This window comes from Natator depressus, chromosome 1 (genome assembly GCF_965152275.1).
Source record: "Natator depressus isolate rNatDep1 chromosome 1, rNatDep2.hap1, whole genome shotgun sequence".
In the NCBI taxonomy this organism is placed as follows: domain Eukaryota; kingdom Metazoa; phylum Chordata; order Testudines; family Cheloniidae; genus Natator; species Natator depressus.
In genome coordinates this window covers 77,248,345-77,273,012 of record NC_134234.1, presented here as the reverse complement: position 1 = coordinate 77,273,012, position 24,668 = coordinate 77,248,345, and the positions used below count along the sequence as shown (strand labels likewise).

The 24,668-nt window shown below is 39.6% G+C and overlaps 1 protein-coding gene across 3 annotated transcripts in view; it reads left to right on the top strand.

The window, feature by feature from the left end:
* The window catches only part of DIS3 (DIS3 exosome endoribonuclease and 3''-5'' exoribonuclease), a 32,753-nt gene extending 17,845 nt beyond the window's left edge, over window positions 1–14,908 (top strand). Inside the window, exons 10-20 of one of the 3 annotated variants that reach the window (XM_074961944.1) lie at window positions 766–972; window positions 1,842–1,906; window positions 1,997–2,081; window positions 2,754–2,881; window positions 3,928–4,014; window positions 5,248–5,404; window positions 7,428–7,642; window positions 9,279–9,447; window positions 12,088–12,246; window positions 12,884–13,006; window positions 14,552–14,908. In XM_074961944.1, the coding sequence (XP_074818045.1) occupies window positions 766–972; window positions 1,842–1,906; window positions 1,997–2,081; window positions 2,754–2,881; window positions 3,928–4,014; window positions 5,248–5,404; window positions 7,428–7,642; window positions 9,279–9,447; window positions 12,088–12,246; window positions 12,884–13,006; window positions 14,552–14,638 (1,482 nt within the window). In that variant the 3' untranslated portion in view covers window positions 14,639–14,908. The remainder of the gene's footprint in view (window positions 1–765; window positions 973–1,841; window positions 1,907–1,996; window positions 2,082–2,753; window positions 2,882–3,927; window positions 4,015–5,247; window positions 5,405–7,427; window positions 7,643–9,278; window positions 9,448–12,087; window positions 12,247–12,883; window positions 13,007–14,551) is intronic. The other 2 variants (XM_074961924.1, XM_074961935.1) reach the window with 2 other exon arrangements.
* The last annotated feature ends 9,760 nt before the right edge of the window (window positions 14,909–24,668 follow it).

Below are 24,668 nucleotides of genomic sequence, written 5' to 3'. Positions count from 1 at the left end.
TTTTCATGTTCTCTGAGACTGTGCTTATATCCAGGTAGCACAGGTTCACTAGTGAACTCTGGTGTCTATTTAAAAAAAGAAGTAAAAGTGGAATATTAATACTAGTTAACATTAATGTTGAGAAACCAAGCTTGTAGTTCAGGAAATTTGAAAAGTTAATTTTTACCACAATGTTGTGCATGCATTGTATTTGCTATTCCCATTTTCCATGTGTTATATGCGCAGTCTAGGAGTCTAAGGGATTTTTACAAAGGTTGGGAAGGTGGGGGTTGTTTGGGTTTTTTTAAGTTACTCGTAAAACACCTTTTTGCACCTCACAACTCGTTGTATTGTGTGTCTTGATATATATTAGCTTGTGACAATAATAGCACATAACACCAAAATTGTAGGGCTAGCAAACATGGAGGAAGACAAACCCAAATTGCAGTTTCACTTGGAGAGAGATTAGAGCAGTGGAGGCTGCAAGCAACAAGGAGAGTTACCATCCCAATAAATGTAAAGTCTGTCACCTGGGCAATAGATGTGGACCCCTATCTTGTATCTACTGTAAACATCACTTTAAAGTGAAATTAAATTAAAGTTACTTGTTCATGGAATCAGTCACAGTAGTTGCTGCAGGGAAACGAGATTGTGAGGAGAGATGAAAACACAGACAGTTTTTCATATTGTGAATCTCTGCTTAAGATAATACAAGAACCACTGCTTCAATCCATAAAATGCATACAGTGTGATATGCTGAAAATCATGTTTTTATTTCTTTCAAAGGTTGGTGTACATATTGCAGACGTCAGCCATTTTATTCGACCAGGAAACGCTTTGGACCAAGAGTCAGCAAAAAGAGGAACAACTGTATATCTATGTGAAAAAGTAAATGCTCTTTTCATAGAGCTTTCTTGTTTTGGTGGAATGTTGTTGCTAACATTTTATTTGGAGGAGACGGAGACATATCATTATCTCCAAGCTGAACAAAAGGGAGGTCTTTAGACTGTACTTAATTTGGATCATGTGTTAAAGTAAACATACATTGTATCAGGAGTCAGCCAATAGAGCAGGACTGTAGATCATTCTAAAGGTTCTCTGTAAATCACAATAAGAAATACATCGCTTTAGAAGTATGTTGCATATACTGTATGTCCCAAGTAGCAGGATTAAGAGCGGTGTTCTACATACTTCTGACTCTGGAGTATTAAACTCATTGTAATTTGCAGATCACTGTTAAAGATCAGAGTTGTAGTTCCTTCACTTACTGGTCATCAGCCAGAGTAGAGCTGACACAGTAATTGGTAGTTACAGTAGAACAATTGGCACAAGTACAGAATCCTAAAGTAAATACAGTGGTGTGGCATTCATAGGCAACAAGATAGTCAAAGCTGTGGAGTCTGCTCAGTTTAATATAGTAACATCTGATTGGCTTTTCTCATTGCAGAATCTCTTGTAGCCTAGAAAGGCTCCATCACACAGATGTCTGTGCCCGATTCAGCTCCATTTGTTTTGTCTAACTCGCAGCAGTATATTTCCTATGGACCACCATTTCTTTTCAATAATAGCTACTGTAGAAAGAGCTGTTACAAAAACTGACACCTGTTAGATCCCACTCAGAAGGAATAAGCTTCTTCTGAAGTTGTGTATTCCTTTTTCTTATAAATCTGAAAACCTATTTTATATTTTTCATGATGAGATTAATGCCTGCTGGAAGAGCCATTTAATAAAAGCTTAGAACTAATATTTTCTTGCTGTTAAATATTTTATTGTCCTATGATTTGGGATGGAAAGAAGTCTCTAACTAATTTAGGTAAAACTGTATGTATTGCTAAATAGTTTGTTTATCCCTTGTTTTACAGAGGATTGATATGGTTCCAGAGTTGCTTAGCTCCAATTTATGCTCCTTGAGATCTAACGTGGACAGGTATTTGTACCTAATCTATATTTAGATCTTGTCCAAGTAGCTCCAGATGTTTTTTCCATGTTTTTAACTTCAGTTGATTCTTTTTTTTAGGTTTGCATTTTCATGTATATGGGAAATGAACCACAATGCTGAAATTTTAAAAACCAGATTTACCAAGAGTGTTATTAATTCCAAGGTTAGTTATGTGTATTAAAATATTATTTTAATGCTTATAAAAACAACCTGGAAAAACTTTACTGGAAACTGAATGTCCTAAGGATCCAGAGACTCAATATATAGGAGTTTTTTCTTCTTTTCATTACTCCTTTTGTTTTTTCTACATTTTTATTTCATTTTATAATTAGAAAATGACTTTTTAAATAAAGTCAAAATAAATGCCTTGCCTGAATCAACATGTTAAGGCAATTAAACAAGAGGTTACATTTCTCCTCCTATACTTTTTGGCCTGATATTTGCATACGTTTATGAAAATATAATGGGCCTGATTTTCAGATGTGTCAAGCACCCATAACTTCTTGTACAATCAAGGGGAGCTGCAAGTGCCCAGCAAATCTGAAAATCAGGGCTAACGTATGTCTCTGAGACACAAAAAGTACAGTGTAAAAGCCAAATTTTGTACATCTGTATATGTGTTTTCTGTTGTGCTAGTCTCAGAACACTTGAGGATGATGAGGTAAATTCAGTGTCGAGTGGTAGTCTTTGGGATTATGATTTCCTTGTTTGTGCTGGTTTTCAGCATACTTTGACAATGAACTATGACTTGTATTTACAACAAAGGGAAGAACATTTTGCTGTTCAGTACTCAGTTGTTTATGGTATTGTCACATTGTTTGTTTTTCTTTTCAAGGCATCCCTTACATACGCGGAGGCACAGATGAGAATTGATTCCTCAAGCATGAAAGATGATATTACTACTAGTTTGCGTGGACTAAATAAATTAGCAAAAATTCTGAAGAAGAAAAGAATTGATAATGGGTACATTTGTTCAAATTGGTTTTAATGTCATGGTCTCATCTGTTTAGTTGTTTTAAATCTGTCCAACTATATCATACCGCTTGGTGTTAGTCTGCACTAGCCAATATAACATTTCGAAGACCAGTGTTAGATTGCCATTATAAAATAATATAGACTATGTATAAGGTAGTTATTTTAAGTTCTCCAACTATACTTAACCTTTTAATTTTCTTTTGTAAGTTTGCGATAGATATTTGTAATAAGGTTTTCATAGCAATCCAATTATATTTTTAAAGCCTAGCCACTTTACAAAACTTACTGTTTAGACTTGTTTTTGGGTTAAAGGAGTGCCAGAAAGTTTCTATAGTGCGAGAGGAAAGACCATTTAGGGAATTGAGGTTCTAACTAAAACTGAAACAACCTGAGCTGTAGCAGAACTGCTAGGTATCATTTGAAATACTGTACTGTACAAGAAACATATAAAGAAGGGTTTTTGTTTCCAGCTTTCATCTTACAATATTCAGTCATCTCAAGTAGCTGCGTATTTAGGAACGTTAACTTTTCTTTATCTCTGCAAGAGGAAGTAGAAAATTATATCTCCTAAAAGTACAAACACAGGATATGTGTATACTTCAAGCTGAGGATGTAATTCCCAGTTTGAGGAGACCTACTTGTGGTAGCTTGCCACAGTAGGAGGGGTTAGCTTCCCCGAGTATGTACTAGCATCTCTGATGAGCACACACTTGGGGCTGCTAACCCCTTCCACTGCTGTAGCTACATCCTATCTTTAGCACACTAGCGTGAGTATGTCTCCTTAAATTGGAAATCACACCCCTAGATTGAAGTGTAGACATACCCATAGAAGTGCAGTAACATTTTGGTTTGGGAATTCAGGGGCTGATCCTCAGAGATGCCAAGCATCCCTAACTCCTGTTAATAGAAATAATTTGCACTTGCTTGACCTATATCACAGTCAAGCAGTATAATTGTTCAGACTACTTAAACTGAGCCTTCCAGTACTTTTTGCTGTAATACATGATTATTTTGTTCTGTTTATTGTCTTTCAGGGCTTTAACACTTTCCTCACCCGAAGTTCGTTTCCATATAGATAGTGAAACTCATGATCCTATTGATTTGCAGACCAAAGAGCTTAAGTATGTGTTATGGGTTTCTGGTGGGAGGAGTTATTTTGTTTATTGAATAGTGCATTTGTAGAGTCCACTTACATTTGGTCAGTTAATCCTAGATGGACTATGATTTCTATGAATTTCCTAATAAGTCTATGAAGTATGTAAATCAGGGAAGGTCCATAGTAATATTTCAAATTGAGATCTTACTTTTTATGAGTGTAGACCAAAATGTTCAAATCCTGAGTGCCTAACGTTAGTGTTAATGTCAGGCTCAACGTGCCCTCTCAATCTCCTGTGGGGCTACCTAACAGTTGATGAACATAGATAAGAGCTCAGTTCACCAGCTGAAAGGCAGAGGAAGTACCAGCTGAAAGGCAGCGAGCAGGGGAATGAGAGGGTAGAGTACAGCTTCCATCCTGCTTGCTGCACGTACAGGAAGCAAATGGAGAATCCCTTCCCCAGAAGCCTGGAGCACATGGGGATGAGGCAGAGGGATCCCTACCAGCTCCCTCCTGGTGATGAGGACAAACACTGCCTGTTGGAAACACTGGACCTGAAGTTTGGGGGCCAAGGGAGGACAGCATCGGTGGGGCACACTGGGAGACAGAGATCTGGGCAGACACACAGCATTTATATACATGCACAGTGATCCCGAGATACTTTATGTTAATATAGGACATAGTGCTACCGAGGGACTTTCAGGAAGAGAGGAACTAAGCTTATCTGCGTAGCCAGCTCCTTTAAGCCCAGCCCAACTTTTAAGTCAAAATTTTTTTGACTCCATTAGATCATCTCCCAACTTTATCTGGCATATGTGCAAATGAGTTCTTTTATGTATAGTGTGCTTTAATATTAGAACAATTATACTAGACTATTTAAGAAAATGTGAAGTGGCTTATCCCACGATTTCCCTTCTGAATAAGTGCTGAATAAACTAATGCCATGTGATCTGATTGACAGACTTTTTATTGTGATTTTGTCCCCATTCTTCCCCCCAGATAAATTGTAGGATTGGTTTAGTGTAACTTTTTGCTTCTGTCTCTACCTCCTTTTTGGACCTGTGTAAATATACAGGTTTGTCTTTACATATTTTAAAATTTTGTCTACTTATGTTTGTATAAATGTTCTAAATTGCCAGTTTACTAGGCTCAGTTTTAGAATCTTGTCAGAGGTAGTAAAAAGACTTCTTTATTGAGTGCTTAAGCAAATCAAAAATTGGATATTCTTCTAACAGTGCAAAATGTTTCCTGTTGACAGAGAAACTAATTCCATGGTTGAAGAGTTTATGTTGCTTGCCAATATCTCCGTAGCAAAAAAAATTCATGAGGAATTCTCAGAATATGCCTTGCTCCGGAAACACCCGGCTCCTCCTCCATCAAATTATGACATCCTTGTGAAGGCAGCAAAGTCCAAGGCAAGTTTTAACATTTTAGAATAAAGTAATTCTAAATAAAGGGCTATTCTTTGCTGTTCTGCTGTGTAGACCTTTCTCTCTAATGGGCCACTTAAATTCCATTTCTACCCATTGCATTTCTACCCATTATTTTGTGTATTGTGTTCCGTTTTGTTTTTAAATCTAACTTGGCTCTGCACCATTTAGTCTATGCTTTGAGAAACTCCACCAACCCATTTGTCAAATACCTGTTTTTGAATGAAGGAAACAATACAACCTTAAATCTTTTATATCTTGTGGAAGGCTGTTTTTCCCCTCTCTAGTCTAAGAGCTTTCTTTTTAAGGTAATTGTGTTGGCTTCTAGATCATTTATGCTGGTTAATGTATTTTGCATTTACTTAAAGGGAGGGTCAGTGACCTGTAGTTAATGGGTTCTGAAAACAAATATTGCTGTTGTAATCTAGAAATAAGCATAGTATTTCAGACATGACCAATCAATGGTTTAACATAAACTAAGGTGGAAATAAATGCCAACACAACTAACCTTAAAGTTACATATTCTTGTATAATGCTTAGATCAGAGGGATGAGTTTAAGATTGGAATTAACTAAAAAGTTGTTTTGCCTTTCATTAAAGGGAAGTTGAACTTCAATCTTTTTCTGTCTGTCTATCTTAGGTACATCTTTGTGCCCCTTTTGAGTTGAACTTTTTAAAAAAGTTATTACTTTCTAGAGGCCGTGCACAATTTCTTTCAGCTTTGCTTTCTTTTCCGCTATTATTCTCGTGCATGGAGCAGGGTGTTATGATGCAAGTTCTGCCCCTGACTTGGCATCTTGGATAAGTCACTCCTTAGCTATAACATTGGGATGATGATTTTTGTGTCTCTAATCTGAAAAGTGACTGTCAAAATTCCATTTTTCCCAATGGATTTGGTCCCTGTGTGTATTGAGAGTCCTGTTTATCTAGTATAGTAGCTAAAATTTTACACTACTGTTTGCCTGGTAAAACCAGTAGTGCAATGGAAAAATGAGTTGGAATTTGTAAAGCCTTGTATCATCAACACTCATGTTTACAAAGATCCAGTTACAGCATCACCACTGAGGACATAATTTGACCTGGAGAATCTTTACTAGTGGTGGTGATGTTTCAGAAGGAAAGAGCCCCCTTTGATTTGGATAGCTGATTGAATTTGTAGGGTTGGCACTTGAAGAAACTAACTTTAAAACTGAGCAGACTGATCTTTCTCCTGTTTATTTCTTTTCTTTTCTGCGTCTCAGCTTCAGTCCATTGCTGAAGGAAGAAATGAAAAATCAAAGTGCAGCCCAAAGAACTCATACAAATATTAATTTTAACAAAGTCATTTCCTCCACCCTCCCTCTGCTACCCTGCTAATTAGATCTGACATTTTGCTGAATTTTTAGAATGTTGGCTTTTAGCTCTTTGCTGCTCGCCCATCAAAGTCCATGTGTAGATCTGTACTGTTCTTTAAGGTACTGACATCCTATCAGATTGTCAGCACTTCTAAGGTAATTTATCAGATATGACAGAAGTTCTTAAACTCGGGGAAGGGGTTGGGGGAATGTGTTCTGGGTGTGTGAGAGAAGCTTTAGGAAAAAAGAAAACTTACTGCACAGATTCAGAGGTGGGCAGCCAGAGAGCGGCAGCTGCTGGTTGGGTACCCAGCTCTGAAGGCAGCGCTGCCGCCTGCAGCAGGGGAGAAGTAGGGATGGCAATACCATACTATGTCACCCTTCAGAGCTGGGCGCCCGGCCAGCAGCCGCTGCTCTCTGCTCTGCCTTCAGAGCTGGGTGGCCAGAGAGCAGCGTCTGCTGGCCGGGGGCTGAGGGGTGGTGTAAACTACTACAGACACAAGGAAGGGGGGCATGATCAAATAACTTCTGAGAACCACTGAGATACAGTATGTGGGGCAGCATGTACCTGATAAGTTTGGAAGTGCTGAGATGGTGTAGTTAATTTCCTGCGAATGGCTTTGAAAATTTTTAAGGATTTGACAATAATATAACTCTGGCCTTCTTTCTTACAGAATTTGGAAATTAAGACTGATTCAGCAAAGGCTCTAGCTGACACTTTAGACAAAGCTGAATCTCCTGATTTCCCATATCTAAATACGCTGTTGCGAATCTTGGCCACTCGCTGCATGATGCAAGCTGTCTACTTTTGCTCTGGAATGGATAATGATTTTCATCACTATGGCTTAGCATCACCTATTTATACACATTTTACTTCACCCATCAGAAGGTAATTTACTTTATGGAACTTTCAAAGGAAAGAAGAGAGTGATGAATGCATTAAAACTACTTTACATACTGCATCGTGCCTCATAATTAACAAAATTTCATGATAGTTCTTTTGATTTATATTTGAAAAGGATGACTTGTGCAGTGCTCCTGTCATCCTGGTCTGACTCCTGTGTTCCTAGGTTTGCTGTAACTCTTTCCCATGACATCAGGCTCAGTATTCTGATTTCAGTCATACATTCCATAAAATAGGTCTGTTTCTGTATTTTAAGTGGAAAGCAGTACATCCTTAATGTATAATTGCATAAAAGCACATTTTTTGGATCCATTTAGGATGAGACATTCCAAACAGAACCTACAGCAGAATCTGGCTAATCATTACCATGTTGGAGCTCTGCTGCAGAATTTGGGTGTAAAATAATATTTTAGGGGGGATTAATTTACATATATAAAATGTAGCCTTAATTTAACATTAACTTAGTAAATGACATTTCATCTGTACGTTGCACAGGGAAGCAAGTATCTTTTGGGGAAGGGATAACTCAGTGGTTTGAGCGTTGGCCTGCTAAACCCAGGGTTATGAGTTCAATCCTTGAGGGGGCCATTTAGGGATCTGGGGAAAAAATTGGGTATTGATCCTGCTTTGAGCAGGGGGTTGGAGTAGATCTCCTGAGGTCCGTTCCAATCCTGATATTCTATGAAGTAATTTACTATTGGCTTGAGTGAGAATGTGATGTGGAAACCAAATGTGCATGTAAAGGGTAATTCCAATGTTTATGTTTTAAAATAGGGCTTATTTTTATGGTTTCCCTGATGTACAGGTGGATCTAAGTTTTATGGAAACTACCTGTGCTTATCATTACTCCCTAGATGTATCTTTAAGGCAAATGTGTTGTATTTGGATAATTGAAATTCCTGTGGAATACATATGTATAACTGTCAGTAAATTGTAGAGCTGTTAACAGTCCAAGGATAATATGTCAGTAGCCAAACTGAATATATATATATATTTTTTTTTTGAGTTAAGCAAAAGTTGTTATTCTGCCATAGTTTCATACATAATCAAGTTCAGTTATGCTCTGAAAATCATTAAAAATTGCATTGGCATTCCACGCTGAATCAATCATTCGATATTTAAATTTGCTCAGTTGACAAGGGAAAAAACTATGGCTCAACTGCCAGTGTGCAAACTCCCCCTTGAATTTGAAAGTCTAACTGTGTTTCTGGTTTACGCATCATTAATGATAAAAAGTCTGCAGGTGGACCATAATAAGGAATTCTGTTGATGTTGTAGAAATCAGAAAGTAATTCAGTTCACTCTTGCATCACTGTGCTGGCTCTGTGGCAGATTTTTTTGTCACTAAAATAAACAAATATAATCTTGAATTCACACAGGGAACAGTTCTGTTCAGTAAAGTGATGTCTTTTTTTTTTATAGAGTTGCTTATTGGCCTTCACCGCGTGCTACCATAATACCTGTTAAATAAAGTCCCTCGTCTGGGATAAGCTTTTTTTTTAAAAAAAATTGAGTAATTTCATTCATACAAATAAAATGAGATTCAGAAACTTCCAAAAAATGAGTACATTCTGATATGTGGGCTCAGCCTTATGTTAGTGATTTTATCTCATCCGTGCAGGTACGCTGATATAATAGTACATCGACTATTGGCAGTGGCTATACAGGCAGACAGTACTTACCCAGAACTTACAGATAAACATAAACTAGCAGACCTGTGTAAAAATCTCAACTACCGACATAAAATGGCTCAGTATGCACAAAGAGCATCAGTTGCATTCCATACCCAGGTAAGTAGTTTTGAGATGGGGTCATGCTTTTCAAACTGTAGGAAAGAGTGAACTTTTGTAATAAGAGCTACATCTGTGTAGGTAATATACGTTATTGCCCTGCACACTATACCAAAATAAGTCAAGTCTGAAGCATGTAAGGAATGGTTAAAGTTTTCAGCATTAGAGTGCTGCTTCTAAAGGACATCTTAATTTTACCTGGGATAATAGATAAGGTATCTGCAGGACTCCCTTGTACTACTTTTGTATTTTAAAAAGACCATATGTACTACAAACTACTGTAATGTGTTTTTTTTAAAGCTTATAAATAATGCATTTTAAATTTAAAATACCTTGACATTGAGCCCAGGATTATCTGAATCCCGCTACAGCAGCTAAATAGCAAAAAGTTGTGAACTATAGCCAAATAGAATCATAGAATATCAGGGTTGGAAGGGACCTCAGGAGGTCATCTAATCCAACCCCCTGCTCAAAGCAGGACCAATCCCCAACAAAATCATCCCAGACAGGGCTTTGTCAAGCCTGACCTTAAAAACTTCCAAGGAAGGAGATTCCACCACCTCCCTAGGTAACGCATTCCAGTGTTTCACCACCCTCCTAGTGAAAAAGTGTTTCCTAATATCCAACCTAAACCTCCCCCACTGCAACTTGAGACCATTACTCCTTGTTCTGTCGTCTGCTACTACTGAGAACAGTCTAAATCCATCCTCTTTGGAACCCCCTTTCAGGTAGTTGAAAGCAACTATCAAATCCCCCCTCATTCTTCTCTTCCGCAGACTAAACAATGCCAGTTCCCTCAGTCTCTCCTCATAAGTCGTGTGTTCCAGTCCCCTAATCATTTTTGTTGCCCTCTGCTGGACGTTTTCCAATTTTTCCACATCCTTCTTATAGTGTGGGGCCCAAAACTGGACACAGTACTCCAGATGAGGCCTCACCACTGTCGAATACAGGGGAACGATCATGTCCCTCGATCTGCTGGCAATGCCCCTACTTATACAGCCCAAAATGCCATTGGCCTTCTTGGCAACAAGGGCACACTGTTGACTCATATCCAGCTTCTCGTCCACTGTAACCCCTAGGTCCTTTTCTGCAGAACTGCTGCCTAGCCATTCGGTCCCTAGTCTGTAGCAGTGCATGGGATTCTTCCGTCCTAAGTGCAGGACTCTGCACTTGTCCTTGTTGAACCTCATCAGATTTCTTTTGGCCCAATCCTCTAATTTGTCTTGGGCCCTCTGTATCGTATCCTATCCCTACCCTCCAGCGTATCTACCTCTCCTCCCAGTTTAGTGTCATCTGCAAACTTGCTGAGGGTGCAATCCATACCATCCTTCAGATCATTTATGAAGATAATGAACAAAACCGGCCCCAGGACCGACCCTTGGGGCACTCCACTTGATACCGGCTGCCAACTAGATATGGAGCCATTGATCATTACCTGTTGAGTCCGACTGTCTAGCCAGGTTTCTATCCACCTTATAGTTCATTCATCCAGCCCATACTTCTTTAACTTGCTGGCAAGAATACGGTGGGAGACCATGTCAAAAGCTTTGCTAAAGTCAAGGAGCAACACATCCACTGCTTTCCCCTCATCCACAGAGCCAGTTATCTCGTCATAGAAGACAATTAGATTAGTCAGGCATGACTTGCCTTTGGTGAATCCATGCTGACTGTTCCTGGTCACTTTCCTCTCCTCTAAGTGCTTCAGAATTAATTCCTTTAGGACCTGTTCCATGATTTTTCCAGGGACTGAGGAGAGGCTGACTGGCCTGTAGTTCCCAGGATCCTCCTCCTTCCCTTTTTTAAAGATGGGCACTACATTAGCCTTTTTCCAGTCGTCTGGGACCTCCCCCGATCGCCATGAGTTTTCAAAGATAATGGCCAATGGCTCTGCAATCACATCCACCAACTCCTTGAGCACTCTCGGATGCAGTGCATCCGGCCCCATGGACTTGTGCTCGTCCAGCTTTTCTAAATAGTCCCGAACCACCTCTTTCTCCACAGAGGGCTGGTCACCTCCTCCCCATGCTGTGCTGCCCAGTGCAGCAGTCTGGGAGCTGACCTTGTTCATGAAGACAGAGGCAAAAAAAGCATTGAGTACATTAGTTTTTTCCACATCCTCTGTTACTAGGTTGCCTCCCTCATTCAGTAAGGGGCCCACACGTTCCTTGGCTTTCTTCTTGTTGCTAACATATCTGAAGAAACCCTTCTTGTTACTCTTAACATCTCTTGCTAGCTGCAACTCCAGATGTGATTTGGCCTTCCTGATTTTACTCCTGCATGCCCGAGCAATATTTTTATACTCATCCCTGGTCATTTGTCCAATCTTCCACTTCTTGTAAGCTTCTTTTTTGTGTTTAAGATCAGCAAGGATTTCACTGTTAAGCCAAACCGGTCGCCTGCAATATTTACTATTCTTTCTACACATCAGGATGGTTTGTCCCTGTAACCTCAATAAGGATTCTTTAAAATACAGATACGTTAATACACTAATTACAATGTCTGAATGAATAGTATGAACATGCTTTACTTGTGATTGTTTGATAATTGTCTTCATAACAAGCCATTATAATATCAGTTTTTAGCAAATCTTTTCATTGCCTAAACATTTGTTTTTATTCTCATGATTCATCTCTCTCACAGTTGTTCTTCAAAAACAAAGGAGTAGTGAATGAGGAGGCGTATATTTTATTTGTAAGAAAGAATGCAATTGTGGTTCTAATTCCCAAATATGGTTTAGAAGGAACAGTCTTCTTTGAAGAAAAAGACAAACCAAAGCCAAATCTCAATTACAATGATGAGGTACAATATTTAAGGAGATTTTAGTCTTATTTGGGCTTTTCATTTGATAATGGGGCACAATGTCTAAAATCAGTATTCTAGTGGTTAGATGCAGGGAATGGCATAATATATTGTATCCTTGAAGTTATAAACTAATCTATAGTAACAGCAATTCACCTTCATGCTCCTTGTGTGAAAGTTTTTAAATACAGAAGGTTCTGAGGGAGAACAGCATTCATTCATTCTTAATGAAATCCAGCTACAGCATAATTATTTTGAACTCATTTTTTATTTATATATATATATATATATATATATATATATATATATATATATATATATATATATATATATAATATTTATTTAATTTAGTTGATACTTTGGACAGTCAGTGTTCTCTCTCAATTGGCATTTTTAGGCTTGTCATTAAGAAATATTAAAACTAAAGGGAAACTTTTTGATGCGTGTAATTTGTATGAGCATTAGGAGTTGTGAATGGTGCCTGTTATAAACTGGGAAAATACATAGCAAAATACATAGCTGGTAGCAAAAATAAGAGATATAAGATGTTGGGGATGAATTGTAAGCCTCAAGTATTCAGATATAAAGTTCCATGTTGGGGGGAAAAAAAACTGTTAAATATATTGACACATTCCAGGTACCCTCGCTTACAGTAGAGAAAACAACATTTTATACGTTTGACAAGGTTAAAGTAAACATCATGTTAGATGCTTCCAACATCCAACACCAGAAAATTCGTATGGCGCTGGTAGAACCCAAGGTAAGGCACAGGCTTTACAGTGCAAAGCAATATATCATTCAGTTGTCTTAAAACTATTGTATAGTAAACTTCATATTTAACTTTTAAAAAAACATTATTTCTGTTTATTAGGAGATTGCAGTAACACAAATCACATCTGCTTTTAACAAAAACAAATCTGACTTCAGTGACAGTGTTTAAAAAAAAAAACAAAAAACAAAGTGGCTTCTACATGCTGTGGGAGCCATATATTTTTAAAATGTAGATATTTAAGAAGATGGGGTTCTAAAGTAAATTTCATTTCCACAAAGCACCTTTTCCCACCAGTGGAAATTCCACTTGTGGATCAGAAGTAATATATGATTTGAAATTCAAAGCTCCAGCTCACAGACCATAAACTTGTAATTGACTCTCTAAAACAGATGCAGTTAACATGTCTGTTGACATTAGTTTGAGGGTCTTTTCCCAGGTAGAGAAATATATTACTACGTAAATACAATGTTAATTTAAAATTCTATGAGCAAAATGATAAGTTTACCTCATGCAACTATTGGTTTACTAAGAATCACAAACTTGATAAAGAAATGGCTGTTCCTTTTCACAGCAACTTCTGTATATGCCCAGCTATCTTTGCCTAGAATAAATTTTGTAAGTATTGCACAACTATAAGCTAGTACTAGCAGTTAGCATCAAGACTATGGATCTTGGCCTCTTCCCGTCTGCATCAAAGACACCTGTATTATACCTCTTTGTATCTCAGGCTAGCTGACAAATTTTACATGATGACAGGAGCTCTGAAACCACCAGTAAGGGATTCTGTATTTGCATTCAGCTATTTACAATTTTTAGAGATTTAAGTAATAAATAGTAGACAAATGTGAATTAAAAACAATAAAGTAAATGTTAATTGGAGTCTTTTTCCATTTCTGAGTATATAATCATTTATGTTTTGGATTATTTTAGGAAAATGTTGAATCTGTTTCTAAAATATTAGATTATCCTGATCTTTGAACTCTGCCAATACAAGACTTTATTTATAATTACTTTTATACCTAGTCTTTGTCCTTGCTCTTAATAATTTCTACCTCACTTTGCATTGTGATTGCTGTAGCAACATCATGACATTTTATATGGTGGCCTAAACTTTATCTTGATACCTACTGTCAGAGATACGTTTCAGAGTAGCAGCCGTGTTAGTCTTTATTCGCAAAAAGAAAAGGGGTACTAGTGGCACCTTAGAGACTAACCAATTTATTTGAGCATAAGCTTTCGTGAGCTACAGCTCACTTCATCGGATGCTCTGATGAAGTGAGCTGTAGCTCACGAAAGCTTATGCTCAAATAAATTGGTTAGTCTCTAAGGTGCCACTAGTACCCCTTTTCTTTTTGTCAGAGATACTTATTTCACTGAAATGTCAGATGTGGTTTACATACATACCTGCATGTAACTTTTGTTGTTTGTTTTAGAGTCGTCATCTCTCCCATTATTAATATTTTTGACAAGAAAACAAAAACTAAATGTTTGCTTTAACCTTTTTTCTATATTTTTTTTCTCCCTTTTTGATAGATACTGGGAAGTGATGTTCCAAATCAGACTACAGAGCTGAGCACTAACAGTGAACCAGAGAAAAAGAAGAAGAAGCTGAAAAAATAGCTGCATTCAAGCACCTAATAAATCAAGTTTACCTATTTTGTATTTTGAGTGTGAAGACGGAAATTTGTAAATTGAGATTTCATACAACTTTTAAATTTACTTGTAAAATTTTTTTTTAATAATTTTAAAACTGTTTGCATTTTTATTTCATCTCTTGCGTACCCAAGTGTTTGTAATAGTTTTTAAAACGAATATTTTGATGTTTTCATCTTACAGGTGAAAATAAATACTCATGTAAAATGAAGGAACGTTCCCAGCAGCAGTTCATTATTGTACCAGAAGTGGGAAATCAAAGGACAGAAACTTGTAGCGATTTGATAAAGTAAATTATTGTACTGTACAGAAATTTTAGTTTGTTTTCTTAATCACCTGGTCCTGTGAATATTACTTCTAATATTTCTGATCATGTTAGAGTATTGGTACAACTCCACTCAGGAGGAGTCTGTAGAAGTACAGGGTCTAAATTATGCTGTTACAGTTACACCAATGCAACAATGTTACACTTCAAATTGAAATGTTTTTACTGTCCAGTAACAGGAGAGGATTGAAAGATTCTTTTAAACAAAGGTTAGTGATATTTTTGGAAAATCCCTACTTTCCAGATCAGGATTTCCCCGATTAGTATGGCCAAAAAGGTTGAAAAAAATAACTAAAATTGGTGAATTGCTAGGACCCAGCAGTAGCCTAGGCACAAGGGAGGAGGAAATATTCTCTTCTGCCTCCTCCTGCCGTGTACTAATGCTAATCCGTGTCCCCTTCCTCTCCTACTTCCGAGCACAAAGGGCTAAAAGGGCAGTTAGGTGTTGCAACACCGAACTCCTAGCCTGTCACCCAGTGGAATCCTCAGTCCCAAGTTAGACACTCAGGCTCGCCGTGCATTGTATGGAAAGAGTTAGGTGCCTAAGAAAGGAGTTCACAGAAGCCATCAAGATGAGCAGGGAGCCACCTAAGCTAGTCAGTAAGAAGTGCTGAGGCAAAAGGTAGGGTCTCAGACCCATTCTTCAAAGGCAGTTATACACCTTACTCTGTGCTGCGGCAAGGTACCTCCCTCGAGAATTCTCAACTATGAACCTTCTTTGGACTGCTAGGCCTAAGATAGCCAATAGGAAATGCTGAAGAGCGGGGTTGGCCTAATCCTCACCCCTCAAAGATAACTAGGTCCCTATTTCTCATCAGGATTCACATTGGTGAATCCTCTCCTGGAATTAGGCACTTAAGTCACAGCAGCAGTGTCTCCTGAACCCCCACCCCATTATAGCTAATAGCCCATTTAGAGTCTGTCCTCTGCCTGTGTTAGAGCAAGGACTTGAATCTTCCATATCCCAGGCACTACCCTAACCAGGGGTCCATAAAGTCACAACAACCCCAATGTGTGTTTAGTTATTTGTACAGGGAGGCATCTGTAATTGTTTGGTCATCCCTATACTTGAACTGAGCCCTTGGTACTTTGCATTCTTGCTTGTTAAGAGGAACAAACTGATGGATTGACCCCAACTTGGATCCTCTACTAACGGAGAGCCACAGGATAGAAGAGTTAGGTACCTCTCTCCAACCACTCTGCAAGGGTCAGTGGCTCTGGGACCAAGGACTTTCTTGTTTGCGGCAGTCTAGAGTATTGCTGTTTTGTTGTCATAACCTTTGATCCATAGCAGTAAACTGGCCAACCCACCTTATGGCTCACACTTCAAGAATATTTGTTCCACTATTTACTAAATTATAGAAGGTCTCCCCCCCACCTACAGTATCAATTAGACATACCTGTGATGGCAAGAGTGCTGAAAGAAACTAACTTTAAAAAAGGAATATAGTTGTACACAGTCCCCCTTCTTCCCACAACCAGAAGAATCCAGAGTGAGACATAACTAAAAGGCAAAAGGTTCAGCAAAAAGGGCCAAGAAATCACAGCTGCACAAGCCAACTGATTCAGGCTCTGAGCAGGCAAGGTGGAAAAACAAACACTCTTCCTCCCCCTCCCCCAGAAAACTTGATACTATGTGCCCCAAAATGGCATTTATCCTATAGATTCCCTCAGAGGACTCATTAGATAAGAAGCCTAAGGGCAAATCCTTACATGAGACAGCAATTTTATTGCACCCTTCCAGTGATGATGCAATCCTGACCAGGGAAAACATAGAAGCAGGAAAGCACTTAGAAACTCTAGGACAGCATTTCTCAAACTGGGGTCTGTGGACCCCCGAGGGTACTCCAGGGGGGTCTGTGAGCCCTGTTGATCAACTCCTACCCCTCCCTCCCAGTGACTCCTGCATGCCAAACAGGAGATTTTAGGTGCTAAAAGTCCAGCAGTGCAGTGGGGCTAAGGCAGACTTCCTATCTGCCCTGGCTCCACACCACTCCCAGAAGTGACCAGCACATCCCTGCAGCCCCAATCCACAGCTCCCATTGGCCGGGAACTGTGGCCAACGGGAGCTGCGGGGTGGTGCCTGTAGGCAGGGGCAGCATGTGGGCACCCCCTCAACTCCCTGTCTAGAAGCCACTGCCAGAGGCATAGGTTGGTCACTTTTGGGAGCCACCTGAGGTAAGCGTTGCCCAGCCGGAGCCTGCACCCCTCACCCCAACCCCTGCCCAGTCCAGAGCCTGCACCCAAACTCTTGCACCACAACCCTCTGCCCCAGCTTGGTGAAAGTGAGTAGGAGTGGGGGAGAGTGAGCAACAGAGGATGGGGGGATGGAGTGAGCTGGGGCATGGTCTCAGAGAAGGGGCAGGGTAAGGGCTGAACAGGGGAGCTTGGGCAGTCCCCAAAATTTTTTAAATCAAAATGGGGGTCCTTGGGTTGCTAAAGATTGAGAACCGCTGCTCTAGGATGCAAGAGCCCAAAAATGCCATCACAGAAATACAAAAAGGTGGATGCTGTGATAGTATCATTAGCAAAAGGATACCATAATCCCATTGGAAAGGATATTTTGAGAAGGAAAATCCAACTGGCAGAAAAGCAGAGCAGCCCTGGGCACTAGCTGCTTTGCAAGAGCTACAACTGTGATGACTAGACCATCTAAAGGCTCTGGATGACAAGAGCCAGTCTGAGTGCAAGTCTACCCTTAAGAAAATAACACTAGCAACACCTTTCATCGCAGATGCCTCAAAGGATGCAAAGAAATTCTCAGCCAGGGCCGTGAGTGCAGTAGCCAGGTACCACACCTGGTTACATGCCTGTACTGGGAATGCCCACTCCAAAACAAACCCTGAACTCATCCAAATTCCTAGACTCCTGGTTGGAGAAAAATTGGATAAGAGGGGCAGACATCGTATCCAAACTGAGGCAATCCCTCCCATCTCTACACAGTGCCCAGTGAAAGGACTACAAGCCCAACAAGAGGTTCTCTATTGTCATCACAGAAGTACCTCAGGAAAGACAGCATGTATATCAGAGGAAAACCCTGGGGGCAGGGAGCAAAACCTGATTTGGCAGCAATACCTTTAAGAGCTCACTATGACAACAAAAGACTGCCTCCAGCCCAATTTTAATCTAGGAGGCACAATTTTCCATTTCTCAGAAGAATGGGATTGCTTGAGCATGTACAAGTGGGTAAAAGTAGGAAGCAGTTTTGGTTACTCCCTCAAACTAAGGGCCTGACCTCAACCCTGCTTCATCCAATCACGGATACCAAGAACCCTATCGAACACTAGCCCGGGCTGAATGAGATCTCTTACATTCCGGACATAGGACTAATATAATCGGTACCCTCAGAAGAAAGGTTCTTAGGACTACAATGGCCTTCATATCCAGAAGCACACTGTGGCAGAGGACTTCAAATTGATGAACACATGGATGAAGATGAGATGCCGTATGGAGACCCTAGTCTTGACAGTAACATACTGGTACCAAGAGGATTTCCTCACCTCAGCAGACCTAGCAGATGCTTATCTACATATCCCCATATGTCCATGTCACAGTCATTTGAGTTGTGTATGGCACAGCTCACGATAGGTACAAAACACTGCCCTTTGGCCTTCCATCAGCCTCCAATGTTTCCTAAGATGCTCTTTCAGTGCCACAGCTCTTACACTGAGGTTGCTTCAAGCAGATGGGTTTGTGATAAACAGCAGGGAAAGCTCATTGATCCCTTCCACAAAGATAGCTCGCCTGATAGTGGATGTAGACACATATGTGGCCAAAATCTATCCCTCACTGAACAGATTTTAAAAAATCCAGAACCAGGTCTTCATGCTCACGAGGAACCAAAGACAATCTACAGCCCAGTGTCTGCAGCTAAGACTTCCGGTTTCACGGGCAAGATTCCACATCAGGTGTTTCCAGAAGTTTCTGTTGAAGGTATGGAACCACTTATCAGAATGCATGCAACACTGGGCACTGGTTCCAAACCAGGGACAGAATCCCCCAAATGGTGGATAGTCCTAGTGAACATCCACAGGCATCTTCCTGATCCATGGACCTTCAGGTACTTGAAACCGATGCCCACCTAAAATGTTCTATTCTAAATAGGCTTATATACCACACCAACTGTAGAATGTGTGCTTTCCAAAAGTGCCTAGCATCAGCCTAACACCTGTCATGTGTTTGTTCTCTCATCTTCTTCCCTAGGGAGAAGTGTATGCAGTGGAGTGTCTTGTTTCCTGTTTTACAGGGACAAACACACCGCTATATGTTTGTTAGAAAAAGCAGAGTCAAAGAAATGAGCCTTGCAATGGAGCAGGAGGTGGTTAGGTTTGTGACTGTCCTTGGTTCCTGGAGGAGTTCATTCCAATCTTGTTCTGGCCGCCATGAAAGCTCCATCGCCTGAACAAACGAGCTTTACCCTTATTGTAAAGTTCCATTTTGCCAAAGGAAGAAAGTCGGTGACCCTAGGGTTCATTGCAGATCTTTATGCAATCTGGACCATAGGCCCAGATCACTGAGCTCACTGAAGATCAGGACCAAGATATTAAACAGACTAGAGCAGTGTTCCCTCTAATTTTTTCCATCCATGTGTGGAATGAATTTTGTTATGTGCACCATACCAAGGTAATGTGCAGATGTGAGCCACCAGAAGAAACCAAAAACCTAAATATGTTTTTAGAAAGTTACCATAGGGATAATCATTCCAGCCAGGACAGGTTGGGCATTTTAGAACTCTCTACTCAAAGAATTAAATTTAAGCATAAGAGAGAAATAAAAATTATGAAATGCATAGACCAGTCCAAAAACTCAAACAGCACACTTTAAAAGAAGTATCAACCATACAAGTTTGTGTTGGGAAGTGAGTGTGAAAGAGAGAGAGTGAGTGTGTGTGTGTGAGAGAGACAGAGACGTGTGTTGCCCCTTTACGTACACTGACCCCACTATAAGTATGCTGCCCTTTTAAGTAGATCAGCAAGTTCAGAAACAACAGCACCTGCCAGCAAGCACCCTCTGTCCTGAGCCCTGTCTTGTTCCCTATCCCCCACCCCTGCTCTGTGGAGATGGAGTACAGGGGGGAGGAGGACACCCTGACATCAGCACCCCTCTCCTCTGCTCTGCACAGGAAGCAGGAGGCTCCCGGGAGCAGCTCTAAGGCAGACAGCAGGAGCAGCATGGCAGTAGGTGGAGGGACACCTGACCTGCGTGGCATTTGATAGCCTGCTGGGCAGCTGCAGAGCTTACAGGGAACTTAGCCAGATGGTGAACTGATCCTTGTGGTATGGGGAAGTATATCTGGAATACAGAACAGCATAGGAAATGTATTGCTTTGTAGACAGGAATGAAACCATCAGTCTCTTGGAGCTCAGAGCAACAAAGCTATCCCTCTGAAGGTTCCAGAGCCACCTCAAAGGCAATCACTTCCTACTCAAACTGGACACCATCACAACAATGGTGTATCTCAAAACCAAGAAGGAACTTGAAACTCAACCCTACATTGGGAAGCAATAGCAGTAATGAAATGGGTGGAGGAGAATCCGGTTTCTGTAAGAGCAATACACAAAGGGAGAACCACAGCAGAAGGCAGATTAGCAGATGTGCAGCCAAAAAATTCAAAATGGTGTCTGAGTCAGGTAGTCCTCAACATGATCTCACAGAAATTTGGTATTTCAGCTGTCAGTCTGCATCACAAAGACACAATGGTGCCAAAATACTTCATTAGGGAAGAAGATCCAAGGTCAGTAGATATGGATACTCTTGTACACAGGTGGAGAAAGGGCTGCTTTCCCACGACTTCCACTTCTAAGGAAGGTAGCTCAGGAGATAAGGCAAGAGGAAGCAAAGGTAATAGTTCTAGTTCTACATTGCACAAGGAGACCATGGTTTTCAGACCCAGAAGGCTTATTAAAGACTGGTGTGACTGCAACTCTAGCCACTCTTTCCTAAGTGGGATCTACCGCTGGTCCTAACAGCCCTAACCAACCAACCCCTTGAACAGCTGTTACGCCATTCTATCAAAACCTGCTTCTTGGTCACTAACATGTCTGCTAGATGAGTAAATTAGCAGCCCTATCCATGCAGGAACCATACGATGTATTCCACAAGAACTTGGTTCTAAGGGGTCAAGACTCTTTTACCAACAGTTTAATCCTCTTTCTGTGCTTTGGAGAAAGTGATCTTCCCATCATTCTTTCCAAGTCCACAGCATCCTACTGAAAAACTGTAGCATAATCTGGATTTATGTAGCGCACTAAAGATCTGCCTTGAGCAAAGATCTGCCTCAACAAGATCAGGTTCATCCGTGTTTGTGTCCTTTCACCCGAAGCATCAAGGTCTTTGGGCATCCAAACTAACACTGGCCAGATAGATTGAGTTATGCATTGTAGAGGTGCATACAACATAGGCCTGAGATTTACTTTCTATTCAGGCACTTATCTTCAACAAAAGATTTCTCAGTTTCAGTCTACTCTTTATCCTTCCCGGCTTAATGTTTACTGCTCACTACTTCCCATAGAACACAAAATTATATGGAACAATGGGCTGCAGGAGGCACAGAGGGCACATGTGCACTTCAAGTGGAGTAGCTGTAGGGATACTACTCATTGTATGAGAAATTTCTTATCCAGTAGTTTCATTTCTGCTAGCAGCATCTCCCACAATTCTACCCTCCTTTGTATGACATTTAATTTGTCTACAGGTTGTGGGCTAGACAGACTACTGAACATAGTTCACCGGTTGGCATTAAGGTTATCACTAATTATATTTAAATTTTTACACAGCTTTAAATTTCTACACAGCTAAATTTATATTTAAATTTCTACGCAGCAAGCCAGAGATGTGAGCATGGCCAGCAGAAGGCTATGTTGTAACACTGAACTACCTCCAGAACCACAGAAAGGAGGGGAATATCCCATACAGTCACAGAATTGTGGGAGATGCGGTTAGCAGAAAGGAAGTTATCCCGGTAAGAAACTTGTCTTTCCATACCCACTGAAGACAGGAACAAGTAAAGGCAGCTGAATACCCAGTAGTATCCAAGAGTTAGTGAAGGATAATGCTGCATATTTGCATACATTCTTGGAGACGAAAGGAAGAGAATTTGGAGGGGTAAGTGGCATACACTTCTGCAGTAGGGAAGCAAACACAAGTGCTAACAAAAAGGGATAAGCAGCAACAGGCAAGGAAAAGATGAAACGAGGAGCCTTCTGCTACTAAGCAAAGCTGCTGACTCATGGCATTGCTCAGATCAAATATTCTGAAAAGGCAATACAAGGGTTTTGCCACCTACTTAAGTCAACCTGTGGCTCTGGTCTGCTCTTCTCTACTTATGATTCTTCCTAATGGCAAAAAAATATGGCTATTGCTTTATGGTTAAAAAAGCTGTTTCTTTCCCATACACAACACCACTGCCACTTAGCACCAGTAGTTTTCCACATACTTGAAGTCATAAGTCACCTCCCTCTCTCCATTCTACTCCCTTAGTTCATTTTTTCAAAACTTCCTCATAAATTCAAATAGTCAGATAATACTGAAAAGGGACCACTACCATTTGACTCAACTTGTGCACAGTCTGCTGTATTAGATAATTTATAACTAGCATTATACTCTTCAACACCATGACCTGTGCTGCTCATTGTAAGTTGAAGCATCAAAATTAGGGCTGTCGATTAATCACAGTTAACTCATGCAATTAACTCAAAAAATTCATCACAATTAAAAAATTAATGACAATCAGTTTTAACTGCACTATTAATAGAATACCAATTGAAATTTATTAAATATTTTTGGATGGGGGTTTTTTACGTTTCAAATATATTGATTTCAATTACAACAAAGTGTTGTACAAAGTGTACAGTGCTCACTTTATATTTTTATTACAAATATTTGCACTGTAAAATGATAAACAAATGAAATTTTTCAGTTCACCTCATACAAGTACTGTAGTGCAATCTTTTTCTCGTGAAAGTGAAACTTACAAATGTAGATTTTTTTTTTTTTTGTTACCTAACTGCACTCAAAAATTAAACAATATAAAACTTTAGAGCCTACAAGGCCACTCAGTCCTACTTCTTGTTCAGCCAATTGCTAAGACAAACAAGTTTGTTTACATTTAAGGGAGATAATGCTGCCCACTTCTTATTTAGAATGTTACCAGAAAGTGAGAACAGGTAGTTCACATGACACTTTTGTAGCCGGCATTGTAAATTATTTACCTACCAGATATGCTAAACATTCGTATGTGCCTTCATGCTTCAGCCACTATTCCAGAGGACATGCTTCCAGGCTGATGACGCTCGTTAAAAAAAAAAATGCATTAATTAAATTTATGACTGAGCTCCTTGGGGGAGAATTGTATGTCTCCTCCTCTGTTTTGCCCCCACTCTGCCATATATTTCATGTTACAGCAGTCTTGGATGAGGACCCAGTACACTTTGTTCATTTTAAGAACACTTTTACTGCAGATTTGACAAAACGCAGAGAAGGTACCAATGTGAGATTTCTAAAGACAGCTACAGTACTCGACCCAAGGGTTTAAGAATCTGAAGTGCCTTCCAAAATCTGAGTGCAACAAGGTATGCAGCATACTTTCAGAAATCTTGAAAGTACAACACTCTGATGCAGAAACTACACAACCTGAACCACCAAAATGGAAAATCAACCTTCTGCTGGCGGCATCTGACTCAGATGATGAAAATGAACATGCGTCGGGCTGCAATACTCTGGATCGTTATCAAGCAGAACCCGTCATCAGCATGGACGCATGTCCTCTGGAATGGTGGTTGAAGCATGAAGAGACATATGAATCTTTAGCGCATCTGGCACATAAATATCTTCCACTGCTGGCTACAACAGTGCCATGCAAACAGCTGTTCTCATGTTTAGGTGACATTGTAAAGAAGCGGGCAGCATTATCTCCTGCAAATATAAACAAACTCGCTTGAGCAATTGTCTGAACAAGAAGTAGGACTTGTAGGCTCTAAAGTTTTATATTGTTTTGGTTTTTAATAGTTTTTTTTTGTACATAACTCTACAGCTGTAATTCAACTTCAATGATCGAGATTGCTCTATAGAACTTGTATAAGGTAAATTGAAAAATACTATTCTTTTGTTTTTTACTGTGTAAATATCTGTAATAAAAATAAATATAAAAAGCACTGTACGCTTTGTAGTCTGTTGTAATTGAAATCAGTATATTTGAAAATGTAGAAAACATACAAAAATATTTAAATAAATGGTATTATATTATTGTTTAACAGCACAATTAATCTTTTTAATCACGCGATTAATTGCAATTATTTTTTTTAATTGCGCAATTAATCAGGATTAATTTTTTTTAATTGCTTCACAGCCCTAATCAAAATCAAAATCAGTACCTTCAACACCAGACTTACATCACAATAAAATCAGCTTTAGTCCAAGTTGTTTCCTGCCCCACTTGAAAGAAGAGAAGTATCTTAATGTCTTTAGTCTGGCATGACACTAAAAACAAAACTATTCAAAACAATCTAGGGTGTGAGGGAGAAACAGTCAGTCTTTATTACATTAAATCGCTTAAAATTACACAATAATTTTCAATATAAAAAACCCTTGTTAAAACAATATAAATTGTTTTCTTTAAATGTAAACAGTGACCATTTTGTGCAATATGTGCCAACTGATGAATTAAGTAAAACT